The sequence below is a fragment of the Penaeus vannamei genome, chromosome 19, assembly GCF_042767895.1.
Source record: "Penaeus vannamei isolate JL-2024 chromosome 19, ASM4276789v1, whole genome shotgun sequence".
Classification (NCBI taxonomy): domain Eukaryota; kingdom Metazoa; phylum Arthropoda; class Malacostraca; order Decapoda; family Penaeidae; genus Penaeus; species Penaeus vannamei.
The window spans coordinates 32,857,361-32,872,360 of NC_091567.1; the positions used below are offsets into that span (position 1 = coordinate 32,857,361).

The 15,000-nt window shown below is 46.5% G+C and overlaps 2 protein-coding genes across 7 annotated transcripts in view; both read right to left on the reverse strand.

Moving 5' to 3' along the window:
• LOC113819460 (centrosomal protein of 104 kDa) overlaps positions 1-15,000 on the reverse strand; it is a 228,326-nt gene that overhangs the window by 173,036 nt on the left and 40,290 nt on the right. The gene's annotated exons all lie outside the window — the stretch shown is intronic.
• On the reverse strand, positions 2,193-2,816 carry LOC138864972 (uncharacterized). Its single transcript, XM_070133638.1, has one exon. It carries the CDS (start codon positions 2,814-2,816, stop codon positions 2,193-2,195), a length of 624 nt encoding a protein of 207 aa, XP_069989739.1.

The window sequence follows — 15,000 nt, forward strand, 5'->3', positions numbered from 1 at the left end:
CAGAGGGAGTGAGGGAGTCGACGAGAGGGAACGTTTGTGTCGAGTTGGGTTTGATGTCGATCGATAGATAGGGAGAGAGGGAGAGGGAAGAAGGGAAGGAAGGAGGGGGGGGAGAGGGAAGGAGGGGGAGAGAGATGGAGAGAGGGGGAGAGGGAAGGAAGGAGGGGGGGAAGAAGGGAGAAGGGAAGGAAGGAGGAGGGGAAGAGGGGGAGGGAAGGGAAGGAAGGAGGGGGGGAAGAGGGAAGAAGGGAAGGAAGGAGGGGGGGAAGAGGGAAGGAGAGGGGTTAAAAGGGAGAGGGGAAGAAAGGGAAAAAGAAGAGAGGGAAGGGAAGGGAGGGGGGGGGAGAGGGGAAGAAGAAGGGAAGGAAAGGGAAGGAAGGGGGAAGAGGGGAAAGGGAAGGGGAAGAGGGGAAGAAAGGAGGGAGAAGGGGGGAAAGGGGGGAAGTGGAAGGAAGGAAGGAGGGGGAAGAGAGAGGAAGGAAGGGGGAAAAGGGAAGAAGAGGGGAAAAGAGAGAGGAAAGGAGAAGAGGGGTGAAGGGGAAGGAGGGGGAGAAGAGGAGAGGGGAAGGAGGGGGGAGAGGGGGAGAAGGGAAGGAAGGAGGGGGAAGAGGGGAGATCGGAAGGAAGGAAGAGGGGGGAAGAGGGAAGGAAGGGGGAAGGAAGGAGGGGAAGAGGGAGAGGGGAAGGGGGGGGAGATGGGAAGGAAGGAGGGGGAAAGAGAGAGGGGGGGAAGAGGGAAGGAGAGAGGGGAAAAGGGAGAGGGGAAGAGGAGGGGGAGAGGGGAGGAAGGGAGGAAGGGGGGAGAGGGGAGAAGGGAAGGAAGGAGGGAAAGAGGGGAGAAGGGAAGAAAGGAGGGGGAAGAGGTGAAAAGGGAGAGGGGGAGGAAGTGGGAGAGAGGGAAGGAAGGAGCGGGGGAGAGGGGGAAAAGGGAGATGAAAGGAGAGGGGAGAAAGGGAAGAAGGGGGTGAAGGAAGTGGGAGAGAGGGAAGGAGGGGGTGAGGGAAAAGTGGGAGGGGAGAGGGAAGGAGGGGGTGAGGAAGTGGGAGAGAGGGAAGGAGGGGGGTGAGGAAGTGGGAGAGAGGGAAGGCGAGGGGGAAAGGGAGAAGGAAAGAAGAGGGGAAGGAAGTGGAAGAGAGGGAAAGGAGAGGGGAAGGAAATGGGAGAGAGGGAAGGAGGGGGGAAGAAAGTGGGAGAGGGAGTAGATAGATGGATTGGGAGGGAGGTAGGTAGGTAGATAGAGGAGGAAGGGGAAGAGAGAGAGAGGGGGAGAGGGTGGGAGGTAGGTAGGAAGATAGAGAGAGGGGGAAAGGGAAGAGAGAGAGAAGGGGGAGAGATAGGTGGGAGGAAGGGAGAGAGAGACAGAGAGAGAGAGAGAGTAAGAGAGGGAGAGAGAGAGGGAGAAAGAGAGAAAGAGAGAAAGAGAGAGAGAGAGAGAGAGAGAGAGAGAGAGAGAGAGAGAGAGAGAGAGAGAGAGAGAGAGAGAGAGAGAGATGAGAGAGAGAGAGAGAGAGAGAGAGAGAGAGAGAGAGAGAGAGAGAGAGAGAGAGAGAGAGAGAGAGAGAGAGAGAGAGAGAGAGAGAGAGAGAGAGAGAGAGAGGGAGAAGAGAGAGAGAGGAGAGAGAGAGAGAGAGAGAGAGAGAGAGAGAGAGAGAGAGAGAGAGAGAGAGAGAGAGAGAGAGAGAGAGAGAGGGAGAAAGAGAGAGAGAGAGAGAGAGAGAGAGAGAGAGAGAGAGAGAGAGAGAGAGAGAGAGAGAGAGAGAGAGAGAGAGAGAGAGAGAGAGAGAGAGACGAAAATCAAAACACACACAAAAAATGACGAAAACCCAAAACTAAAAGAGAGAGAACACCCATTACATAACCCCAAGTAAAAAAATAATAATAATAAAATAAAACCAAAGATAACAAAGACACCCATATATGACCCCTAATAAATAAAATAAAATAGAATAAAACAAAAGATAACAAAGAAAAAAAAATCCACCGCAGTCTCTCCCATTTCGGTTCCAAATGACCTCCTGGAACCGAGGTCACCAGAGAACCACCCGACCGACCACCGCGAGATGATGACGACCACCACGAAATTATTACATTGCCCTTGTATTCGCAGGAAAGGTCGTAGGGGTCGTAGGGGGTCGTAGGGGGTCGTAGGCGGTCGTAGGCGGTCGTAGGGGGCCGCATGGGGTCGTAAGCGGTCATAGGGGGTCGTAGGCGGTCGTAGGGAGTCGTAGGCGGTCGTAGGGGGTCGTAAGCGGTCGCAGGGGGTCGTAGGCGGTCGTAGGGGTCGAGGGGGCCGAAGGGGTCGTAGGGGGTCGTAGGGGGTCGTAGGCGGTCGTAGGGGGTCGTAGGCGTAGGGGGTCGTAGGGGGTCGTAGGCGGTCGTAGGGGGTCGTAGGCGGTCGTAGGCGGTCGTAGGGGGCCGCAGGGGGTCGTAGGGGGTCGTATGGGTCGTAGGGGGTCGTAGGGGCGTATGTGTCGTAGGTGGTCGTAGGGGGTCGTAAGGGTCGTAGGCGGTCGCAGGGGGCTTAGGGGTGTGCGGTCGCAGGGCTCAGACGGTCGTAGGGGGCCACAAGGGGTCGTAGGGGTCGTAGGCGGTCGCAGGGGTCGTAAGCGGTCGTAGGGGGTCGCAGGGGGTCGTAGGGGGCCGCAGGGGGCCGAAGGGGGTCGTAGGGGTCGTAGGGGGTCGTAGGGGTCGTATGGGTCGTAGGCGGTCGTAGGGGGTCGCAGGGGGTCGTATGGGTCGTAGGGGGCCGAAGGGGTCGTAGGCGGTCGTAGGGTCGTAGGGGTCGTAGGGGTCGTATGGGTCGTAGGGGTCGGCATGGGCCGTAGGCGGTCGTAGGGGTCGTAAGCGGTCGTAGGGGGTCGTAAGCGGTCGTAGGGGGTCGCAGCGGTCGTAGGGGGTCGAGGGGGTCGTAGGGGCCACAGGGGGTCATCAGGGCCGGTAGGCGGTCGTAGGGGTCAATAAGCGGTCGTAGGGGGTCGCAGGGGGTCGTAGGGGGCCACAGGGGTCGTAGGGGGTCGTGCGTTTGCAGGGGTCGAGGGGTCGTAGGGGTCGTAAAGGGGAAGGAGAGGGGGAAGAAGGGGGAGAGGGAAGGGATGGGGAGAGGAAGAGGGTACAAAGAGGGAGAAGGGGGAAGAGGGAAGGAGAGGGGAAAGATGTGGGAAAGAGGGGGAGAGGGGGAAGAAGGGGGAAGAGGAAGCGAGGGGGAAGGAGAGGGAAGTGGGAGAGAAGGTGGAGAGGGGGAAGAGGGAGAGGGAGAAAGGAAGAGGGGGAGGGAGGGGAAGAGGGAGAGGGGGAAGAGGGAGAGGGGAAGGAGAGGTTGGATAAGGCTCTTTCGTTCATCTTTTTGTTTGTTTGTTTTTGTTTGTTTGAGGGGGGAGGAGGGGACTGGGTGTGGGTGTTGGGGGTGTGGGGTGGGGGAGAAAGGGTGGGTTGGGTAGAGGGTGGATTTTGGCCTCTCGCTCATCTTTTGTTTGTTTCTTTGTTTGTATGAGGGGAGGATTGGGTGGGTTGGACTGAGTGAGTGGGTTTTTGGTGGGCGGGTCTAACTGGGTGGTTGTGGGGAGGTGTTTGGGTGAGTGGATGGGGTGGGTGGGCGGTTTGGTTGAATATAGGCGGGTTCGTGTGGGTAGGTGGGTTTGGATGGGTAGGTTGGTGGGTTCAAGGGGGGGGGGGTGAGGTTTATGAGTGAGTGCGTGGGTGGGTGGGTGGGTGGGGGGAGGTGTATGGGAGAGTGGGATAAGGGTGGGTTTGGGTGGGAAATTGACTTTTGAATGGGTGGGTGAGTTGGTTATTGGACATTCCTTCTCTCTCTATCTTTCGCTTTTATATTTCTTTCTTTCTTTCCTATCTTTTCTATTTGCAATTCCTGAGACAACCGTACATACCCCCCCCCCTTCCTCCTCTTCCTACCTCTCCCCTTTTGCAAGATAACAAACACACATTAATTAAAGACTTCATTATTATTATGATCATCACTATTACTATTCTCTTCATCACCAGCATGCCATCATCACTACTACCATTTCATTATCATTATTATCATCATTATCTTCATCATTAATCATCATCATCATTACATCAAAATCAACATCACCATCATTATCATCATCACTATTATCATCATCATCATTGCATTCTCACCATTAACATTATCATCTTCATCATCATCACCATGATCATCATTATCACCATCACCATTATCATCATCACCATCATCATTAATCATCATCATATCATCATCGTTACATCAAAATCAACATCACCATCATTACCATCACTGCATCCCCATCATTGCATTCTCACCATTAACATTATCATCTTCATCATCATCACCATCATCATCATTATCACCATCACCATTATCATCATCATCATCATCATCATCATCATTAATCATCAACATTACATCAAAGTCAACATCACCATCATTACCATCACTGCATCCCCATCATCAACACCATCACCACCAACATCATCATTGCATCCTCACCATCATCACCATCATCATCATCACCATCACCAAGATATAAAAAGAAACACGACAAAAGAAAAGTTTTTTTTTTTAATGAAACGAAACGAAAAGAAAAGAAAAAAAAAAACTCAAGTGCGGTGCGTGTCTTAAGAGGCATTTGAGACCAAGAGATAAAAAAAAAAAAACTCGTCGAAGAGAAAGACAAAAGAAACACAACAACGAATAAAAAAAAAAAAAACGAAATAAAAAAAAAATCCTTATTCAAATAGTGATGATGTCAGTGCTTTTTTTTTCTTTTTTCTTTTCTATTTTGAGGGAGGTAAAGATTTTTCATGAGGTTCAGTATCCGTTGAGTGATCAGGAGTGACTCTGTTGCCAAAAAAAAAAAAAGTGATAATAGTAAATGAAAAATAAACAAAATTTAAAAATATTTTTTTTCATCTTCTGTAATTGTTTAAAAAAATGGTGATCATAACAACAATAAAAACAAAATTATAACAAAAATAACGGGATCTTTTATATCTCGCAAAAATTATAATGATGATAATAATAACATATAACTAAGAAAAAATATAAATGGGATTTTTTCTTTCTGTCTTTCTCTTCTCTATCTCTTCTTCCTCTCGAGACGCCAGAACGCAGGTGTGTATTCAAGGAAATTTGTCTTGGATTGATTTTCCTGAGAAGCGGCCGTGACTAAATGGCTCGGGGGAGGGGGAAGGGGGAGTGGAAGGAGGGGGGAGGGAGAGAGAGGGGAGAAGGGAAGGAAGGAAGGGAAAGAGGGAGAGGGAAGAAGGGAAGGAAGGAGGAGAAGGGAGGGAGAAGGGGGAGAGGGAGAAGGGGGAAGGGAAAGAAGGGGGAAGGAGGGGGAGAGGGTGAAAGGGAGAAGAAGGGGGGAGAGGGAGTGAGGGAGAGGGAGAAGGGAAGGAAGGAGGGGAGAAGGGGGAGGGAAGAGGGAAGGGAGAGGGGAAAAGGGAGAAGAAGGGGAGAGGGGGAAGAAGGGGTTAGTGGAAGGGGGGGGTCAGGAGAGAGGAGAAGGGAAGGAAGGAGGGGGGAGGGAGAGGGAAGGAAGGGAGGGAGAGGAGAGAAGGGAAGAGAGGGGAAGAAGGGGAGAGGGAAGGAAGGAGGGAGAGGGGAAAAGGGAAGGAGAGGGGGAAGAAGGGGGAGAAAGGGAAGGAGAGGGGGAAGGATGTGGGAGAGGGAAGGGATGGGGAGAGGAAGAGGGATAGAGAGAGGGAGAGAGGGGGAAGAGGGAAAGGAGAGGGGAAAGATGTGGGAGAGAGGGGAAAGAGGGGGGAGGAGAGGGGAAGTGGGAGAGGAAGGGGAGAGGGGAGAAGGAAAGGAGGGGAGGGAGAGGGAAAAGAGGAGGAAGAGGGAGAGGGGAAGGAGAGGTGGGAGAAATGGGGGGAGGGAGAAGAAGGGGGGAGAGGGAGAGGGGAAAGAAGGGGGAAGAGGGAGACAGAGCGGATACAACTTCAACTTCGTGCTATCTATACATTCACTTTGCTATCTATCTATCTATTTGTGTATCTGTCTGTTTATCTATCTGCCTATCTGCATCACTGTCTGCTTATCTAACTCTAATTACATATCTTTCTTTCTTCTCTCTCATATGTGTGAAAATATGTGTTTGCGAAAGATAGGTAGATAGACAGATAGATAGATAGATAGATAGATAGAGAGAGAGAGAGAGAGAGCAGGTAGGATAAAGACAGAGACAGACACAGAGAGAAAGAGAGAGAAAGCAAAAGAGAGAAGGTGATAAAGCCAAAGACAGAGAGGAAGAAAAAAACAATAAAAAAGGAAAAAAAAGGAAAAAGAAGGAAACAAAAAATATAAAACAAACAATAATACATTTAAAAAAAACGAAAAAAAACATTAAAAAAACAGAAACCAAAACAAATACAAAAAAAAAACACCAACACGTAAGGGAAAAGAATAGCAAGAGATGGCAAGAACAGAGAGGAAAGAATGGTTACTGTTTCGTCCCATTAAACTTCGCAAATTGGCCAAGTAAGATTTTCGCGAATTCTGGACGCGCTCATTTGACGCTGCAAAATACTTGAATTTTCCTTACAGCTCACGCCATTTTTTTTCTCTCTCTCTCTCCCTACATTTCTCTTCTGCAAATGATTTTTATTTGCATTTTCCGTATTTTTTTGTTTATTTTGTATGCACACACACACACACACACACACACACACACACACACACACACACACACACACACACACACACACACACACACACACACACACACACACACACACATGTATGTGTTGTTGCTGTGTTGTTATTATTAGTAGTATTGTAATTATACTGCAATTATACTTAGTATCATAATAGTAATGGTAGTAATAACAATAACAACAAAACAATTACAATAATAACAATAACAACAAAACAATTACAATAATAACAATAATAATAAAAATAATGATGATAATGATAATAATAACAATAGCAATAATGATAACAGTAATGATAATAACAATGATAAAACAAAAATAGAAATAAGCATCATCATCATCATAATGATAATAATTATGATGTTGCTGATGGAGATGATAATAACAACAACATTAATAATAATAACAATAATAATAAAAATAATGATAATAATAATAACAATAATAGTAATAACAATAATAATAATGATAATAATAATAATAATAATAATAATAATAATAATAATAATAATAATAATAATAATAATAATAATAATAATAATAATAATAATAATAATGATATTAATAATAACAACAATAATAACAATAATAACAATAATAATGATAATGATAATAATAACATCAATAATACCATCAATAATATTCTATAAATTTTCCCAAAAGTCGATCTTGACAGTTAATGGGACTCAGTAATAAAAAGGACTGACGAGGAGTAAAACCCAGTGACCTTGCCTTCGCGTTTATTAATAGCCTATGTAAATATGTGCACGTGACTAAGTCTGAACGTGGAAGTGAACACGAAGTCAAACCCCACCGAGTCTGCCACTAAAAGTCCATCTACACGAGGGTTAGTTATAAAATTATTCCAAAAAAGTGGAATTGGTGTCAAGGGGTAACAACAGGCAAACTGTCGAAAAGGTTGTTGTCGTTGTGGTGGTGAAATGGTTCGAAATGAATCCTGACTTCGACTGCCATACTTGTTCCCTCCCGTAGGACATCTTGAGGTGCAAGATCTGGTAGCGGTGTTTGTTACCAGATCCGAGTTTGTGATTTCTCTTAGTATCAGTCTCTCTCTCTCTCTCTCTCTCTCTCTCTCTCTCTCTCTCTCTCTCTCTCTCTCTCTCTCTCTCTCTCTCTCTCTCTCTCTCTCTCTCTCTCTCTCTCTTTCTCTCTCTCTCTTCGCGATTCAACAATTTTGCCAGCGTTGTCACTGCCATTGGTATGAGTTCCCGCTGTAGACTACTACTTGGCCTCACTCTGCGCTCTCCTCTGGCCAGGAAACACCGTCTCAAGAAGACCTAGATTGCATCTGGTTGAACTGAGACCACTGCAAGACCAGTGATGACCTCTCGAGTCGTTGGATACAAGGTCGTCAAGTCACCAAAGCTTAGGTTAAAGTAGAGAGGATAAGTTGATATGATATGTGTTATTCGAATATATATGTTATTATGTGTTATATATGTGTTATATATGTGTTATATATGTTATTCGTAGGTTAAAGTAGAGAGGATAAGTTGATATGTTTAATATGTAGGTGAATGATCCGGGTTTGTAGCGCAGACAGGAACGGAAGCCGGTGTGACACTGGCTGAGAAATTAACCCCAGTGACTTTGGTGTCTTCAGTCTGTTAGTATAATACTAATAAAAAATAACAATAACATGATTAACATGGTGAAATAAAAACAATATAAGGAGACGAAATAGTAATTAAAATAACAAAAATAAGAATATAATCGATAATAAGAACAAAATAAGACGACGAAATAGTAATAAAAAATATCAGTAACAAAAAAATTGTCATGATGAAAAAAAAGGAATACAGTAATAATAAGAATGATAACACCAATAATAATCGACGTGTAGTAATAGAAACTTTGTCAACCATTAAAAAGAGCATTTAGAAAGTTTAACGGTGACTGTTGAACACAAACCATTAGCACATTCCAACATTACTTTCCAAAATGTGAATTCACTTCTTTCGCTATTTTCAAACCGCATTCAAACATCCACAATAGCTTCCCAGGCACTCATAGTGTAGCGTGGGTGTTGTGTGTGTTTTGCGTGCACAATAGAACACGGTAAAAGAACTTGTTAAGGAGAACATTGAGGAAATTCCGATTGGAAAGCCATAACGAATAGTTTGTTGAGTTCCTAGTCGTTTGGCCTTTTCGCTTTGCCTTTTTCGTGTAATGGGCTTTGTACTTTGGGTTGTGGCTATGCGCTGTTTAGCTGATTTTTATGGTTTTCTTCAGCGAGGGAAAACATTTACTCGGGTTGTATGTTGTTAGGTTTAAAAGGGTTTTTGGTTTTGTTTTACTTAAATGATTTTTCTTGTTGTTTGTTGTTGTTGTTGGTTGTTGGTGATATCTACTGTCAGAATATTGATGAGAATACAGTATTACTGTTGATGACGAGGACAACAACGAAACAGTAAGGAGACAGGAACAGCAAAAAATGATGATGACGATAATGATGATGATGACGATGATGCTATTGATGATGATAATGATGATGATGACGATATTGATGATAATTATGATGATGACGATGACGACGACGATGATGATAGTGAAGACCCACCGACCTCCCATTAAGTCCAAACCTCCACCATCAACATAAAACTTTACAAACCCCATGAAACAAGCCCATGAAACGAGCAGCGGCCCCCCTTAAACCAGCACACACACTGTAACTACACTCGAGTACATGTAACATCGCCCTCTCATCTCTCTCTCTGCCTCCAACACCTCCTCTTGCTTTCCACGGCGAGAGCAAGTCGTCATAAACTGGGACTATTGCCAACACAGCGGGATAACGGGGTTGTATTTCGGTTAAGTTGGCGGAGGAGGTGTTGGAGGGTGGTGGGGTGGGGGGAGGGGGATAAGGGTAAGGATGGAGAGAGAGGGGGTGGAGGGAGAGGGGAGAGGTAGGGACGGAGGGATGTGGGGTTAGGTTAGGTTAGGTTAGAGGGGGTGGGGGAGCAGTGTTGGAGGTTGGTAGGGGGTGGGGAGGGATAGAGAGATGGGGTTTGGAAGGGAGGGAGGGTGTAGGGGGGAGATGGGTAAGGATGGAGAGGTGGGGTTAGGGAGGGAGGGAGTGAGGGTGTAAGTGGTGGTGTATTTTTTTCTAGATTCTTGCTATATCTCTCGTTCTGTTTCTTATTACCCTTCCTCGCTCTTATTCTCTCCTCTCTCTCACTATCTCTTCTTCTATTTCTCTGCTTTTGTGCGGGCGAGATTTAAATTGTGTGTGTGTGTGTGTGTGTGTGTCACAGATGCACATATACAACCATTGCTACATATATACATACATATATATATATATATATATATATATATATATATATATATATATATGTATGTATGTATGTATGTATGTATGCATATGTATACATATATAAAACATCCGACAATCAAAACAACCAGAATAATCACGGACTCAGAAAAAAAAAATCAAAACGCATTATCAAACCAAAAACCATTTTCTTTGAGTAAAAAAAAAAGAAAGAAAGTAAAGAAAAGATAAAAAGAAATCAATACTTTCCGTATAACTTTTCCCGCGCCGATGAAAAGGCTATGAGCTGTTCCCGCCATGAGATTTAAAAGGCCGTTGGCGTATCGTTTTCAAATATTTTTCGAATCGAATTTCCATGCATTTCGCGGCGATAAAAATCATCTAGTATACATTTCGGTGATATAAAGGAAATTGAAAGAATTATTTCAAAAAGTTTTCTGAACATATTTCTCTTTTTTTCGTATTTTTTATAGTATCATTTATATTCAAATTCACTGATTTGATTGCATTGAATTAATCTAATATCAATAATTCATCTCTATAAAATCTATATTCCTTATTCCAGATACAATTCACATCTGCCTCGTTAACCCTTTTCCAATAAAAATAATACCAAATTAAGTTTACATAGGCCTATAACATTCATAATTTACCCCTGAATTTAACCTAACAATTTATCACGTTTAGACATAAATTTATTTAATTTAGTAAACCATTTTAGGAGACCACATCCCTACCCACATAAAAAAACGTTAAAAAACAATTGAAAGTGAGAGCAATATCATGAAAACTAATTACCATATACTACCTTTTAAAAGATTTTTCAAAGACTATTAGTGCGCTAAATGGACGACGCTCATTAAAGAAGCTTTTCTGTTGATGCTATTAAGTGCCATAAGCTAACGTTATCTAGTGTTATTTTAGCCTTTAGCGGCATTCTTTATCATCTTTTAGTCTTTAGCTCAAAAGTGGCTGTAATATTTTTGCATTTTCGGTATTAATTCACATGATTTTTCTTACATCTATTCTTTCTTTCTTTTTATCACATTATTCTTCTTATATCTATTTTTCCTTTCTTTCTTTTTATCACATTATTCTTCTCATATCAATTTTTTTCTTTATTTATTTTTATCACATTATTCTTCTTATATCTATTTTTGTCTTTCTTTCTTTTTATCACATTCTTCTTCTTAAAACTATTTCTTCTTTCTTTTTAGCACGACAACTTGCTTCTTTTTTCATTATTATCATTCGCTTTTCATTCCCAATTTTCTGTTATTATAAGATTTCATTGTTAGGTTATTCTAGATTGTAAAATGATTTAAAATGTCAAATCAAATCATCACATTTATGAATACTCGAAATAATACGATACTAGAAATTAATGTGTGTGCAATAGAGAAAAAAAAATCCGACGGTTATTTTTTTAAATATTTAAATAATAAGAAGAAATAAAAAAATAAAAAACTGTCAAATGTATGGGGAAAAAATCCGTCGGTTATTTTTTAAATATTTAAATAATAAGAAGAAATAAAAAAAAAAAAAAAACTGTCAAATGTATAGCGGAAATATCTTAAAGTTTGCAATACCTCGAAAATACCACGTGTTTCTGCGCCGTTGGTATTTGTGTTAGAATATGCAAAGGAAACGCTGGCAGGATCTAGAAGACAAATATACGACATGTTACATATCTTCTCCCCCCTCCCCACTCCCTCCCTCCACCCCCCTCTCTACGCCCTCTCTCACCAGCGTCTTCTCCACCCCTCCCTCCCTCCCTCCCTCCTTCCTTCCTTCCACCCCCCCTCTCTCACCAACGTCCTTTACGCCCCTCTCTCCTTCCCTCCCTCCCCCCTCTCCTACGCCCTCTCTCACCAGCTTCCTCTCCACCCTCCCTCCTTCCCTCCTTCCACCCCCTCTCTACGCCCTCTCTCACCAGCGTCTTCTCCACCCCTCCCTCCTTCCCTCCCTCCACCCCCCTCTCTACGCCCTCTCTCACCAACGTCCTCTCCGCCCCTCCCTCCTTCCCTCCCTCCATCCCCCTCTCTACGCCCTCTCAACAGCGTCCTCTCCCCCCCTCCTCCCTCCTTCCACCCCTCCACCCCCTCTCTCTACGCCCTCTCTCACCAACCCCCTTCTCTACGCCCTCTCTCACCAACTTCCTCTCCCTTCCCTCCCTCCCTCCACCCCCTCTCTACGCCCTCTCTCACCAGCGTCATCCCCCCCCACTCTCTACGCCCTCTCTCACCAACTTCCTTCTCCACCCTCCCTCCTTCCCTCCCTCCACCCCCCTCTCTACGCCCTCTCTCACCAACTTCCTCTCCCCCCTCCCTCCCTCCTCCACCCTCTCTACGCCCTCTCTCGCCAACTTCCTTTCCACCCCTCCCTCCTTCCCTCCCTCCACCCCCTCTCTACGCCCTCTCTCACCAACTTCCTCTCCCCCCTCCCTCCTTCCCTCCTCCTCCTTCCCCCTCTCTACGCCCTCTCTCACCAGCGTCCTTCTCACGCCCTTCCCTCCTTCCCTCCCTCCATCCCCCTCTCTACGCCCTCTCTCACCAACTTCCTCTCCACCCCTCCCTCCTTCCCTCCCTCCCTCCACCCCCTCTCTACGCCCTCTCTCACCAACTTCCTCTCCCCCCTCCCTCCTTCCCTCCCTCCACCCCCTCTCCTACGCCCTCTCTCGCCAACTTCCTCTCCACCCCTCCCTCCTTCCCTCCCTCCACCCCCTCTCTACGCCCTCTCTCACCAACTTCCTTTCCCCCCCTCCCTCCTTCCCTCCCTCCACCCCCTCTCTACGCCCTCTCTCACCAACGTCCTCTCCCCCCCTCCCTCCTTCCCTCCCTCCTTCCCCCTCTCTACGCCCTCTCTCACCAACTTCCTCTCCCCTCCCTCCCTACTTCCCTCCCTCCTTCCCCCTCTCTACGCCGTCTCTCACCATCTTCCTCTCCGCCAATTCCCTTTTCCCTGTCCCCCTCTCTCCAGTCCCCACCTTTCCCCAACTTCCTTTTTGCCAATTACTCTCTATCTTCCCTCTCCCCCTAACCTCGAGTACACCAACCTCCTCTCCGCCAATCTCTTGTCCCCCCCTCCTCCTCTCCCCAACCCTCACCTTTCCCCAACCTCTTTTCTACCAACCCCTTCTGCCCATCCTCCTCTCCCCAAACCCCCACCTCTCCGCCAACCCTTTCCCCCAACCCCACCTTTCCCCAACCCGCTCTCCGCCAACCCTTTCCCCCAACCCTCATCTTTCCCCAACCCCACCTTTCCCCAACCGCTTCCCCAACTCTTACCTCTCCGCCAACCCTTTCCCCCAACCCCCACCTTTCCCCAACCCGCTTCCCCAACCCCACCTCTCCGCCAACCCTTTCCCCCAACCCTCACCTTTCCCCAACCCCCACCTTTCCCCAACCCGCTTCCCTAACCCCCACCTCTCCGCCAACCCTTTCCCCCAACCCCCACCTTTCCCCAAACTCCTTTCTACCAACTTACTCCTCATCCCCCCTCTCTCCTCTCCCCAACCCCCCAACCCCTCTTCTCTCCAACCTCCTCTCCACCGATCTTCTCCCTCCTCCTCCCCCCCCCTCCCTCCTCTCCCCAACCCCCCAACCCCCAGATTTATAACAAGGATGAGGTGAAGATCCCTAATTGTTTCCCAGAATCCCAAAGGATTTCGATCGCTTCTCCCAGGCAACCAACAAAATAAATAAATAAATAAACAAGACAACCTCACAAATAAATAACCAAATAAACAAACACATAAACGAACAAATAAATAAACAGACAGATAAATGAAAACCTAAAAAAAAAGAAACACGATTTGCTTTCCTGTGACTTCTCCATCTTCCCTCCTATCGGCTTTAAGTCCACAGTTTCAATGGCTGATCCTCTGTGCAGAGATATATATTTTCCGAGGGAGATGGGAAGGAGAGAAAGGGGGGGGAGAAGAGAGAGAGAAGAGGGGAGAGAGAGAGAGAAGAGAGAGAGAGAGAGAGAGAGAGAGAGAGAGAGAGAGAGAGAGACAGAGGGAGAAAGGGGGAAAAGAAGAGGAAGGGAAGAGAGAGAGAGAAGAGGAGGAAGAGAAAAAGGGAGAGAGAGAGAAATAGAAGAGGAGGAAGAGAAAAAAGGGAAAGAGAGAGAAATAGAAGAGGGGGAGAGAGAGAGAGAGAGAAAGGGAAAGAGAGAGAGAGACGAAGGGGGAGAGAAAGGGGTAAAAGAGAGAGAGAAGAGGGGAGAGAGAGAGAGAGAGAGAGAGAAACAGAAACGGGGGAGATGGAGAGAGAAAGGGAGAGGGGGAGAGAAAGGGGTGGAAAGAGAGAGAGAGAGAGGAGGGGGGAGAGAAAGGGAGAGAAAGAAAAAAAAGAGAGAAAAAGAGAGAGAGGGAAACGAAAAGAGCGAGATGTGAGGAAAGAAGCGAATGCAGAAAGAGAGAGAGAGAGAGTAATGGAAAGAACGAAAATAAAAAAAAACACAAAGAGAGAAGAGGAAAAGAAAGTCAGAACCCATTTCGTTAGCCTCTTTGTCTAAAGGAAACGCTCAAACCCCTTTTCGTTTTGACAGAGGAAAACAGCCAGTGTCGCTGTGGTCTTCAGTTTTATGTTTCTCCCTCCCCCATTCCTCCCCCCCTCCTTTCTTCACTCTCCCTCCCACTCTCCGTCCTACCCCCTTCCCCCCCGCCCCTCTCCTTCCTTTCTCCCTCCCTCCTACTCCCCTTCCTATCCCCTTCCCCCCCTCCTCCTCTTCCTCCCTTCCTCCCTCCCTTCATCATCCCTCGTCCTACCTCTTCCCCCCCTCCCCTCTCCTCCCGTCCTCCCTCCCTCCCACCCTCATATCCCCCGTCCTACCCCCCCCCCCCCGCTCCCGTCCCCCACCCCCACCTCGTTTTTCCTTCTCCCTAATCCCCCTCTTCTTCTTCGACTTCCCCTTTGTGTGTCTTTGGAAAGAATGGGGAAGAACACAAGGGAGAGAGTCACGAGATAAGATAGAGTTGCAGACTTTCATTTCACCAAAAGGGATGTTCTTTTCACACACACCATGTTGTGGTTTTTCGT

What these genes read in the sequence shown, in the direction of transcription:
- LOC138864972 (XM_070133638.1), bottom strand. Translation starts at nt 2,816, where the DNA reads ATGCCGACCCCTACGACCCATACGACCCCTACGACCCCTACGACCCTA.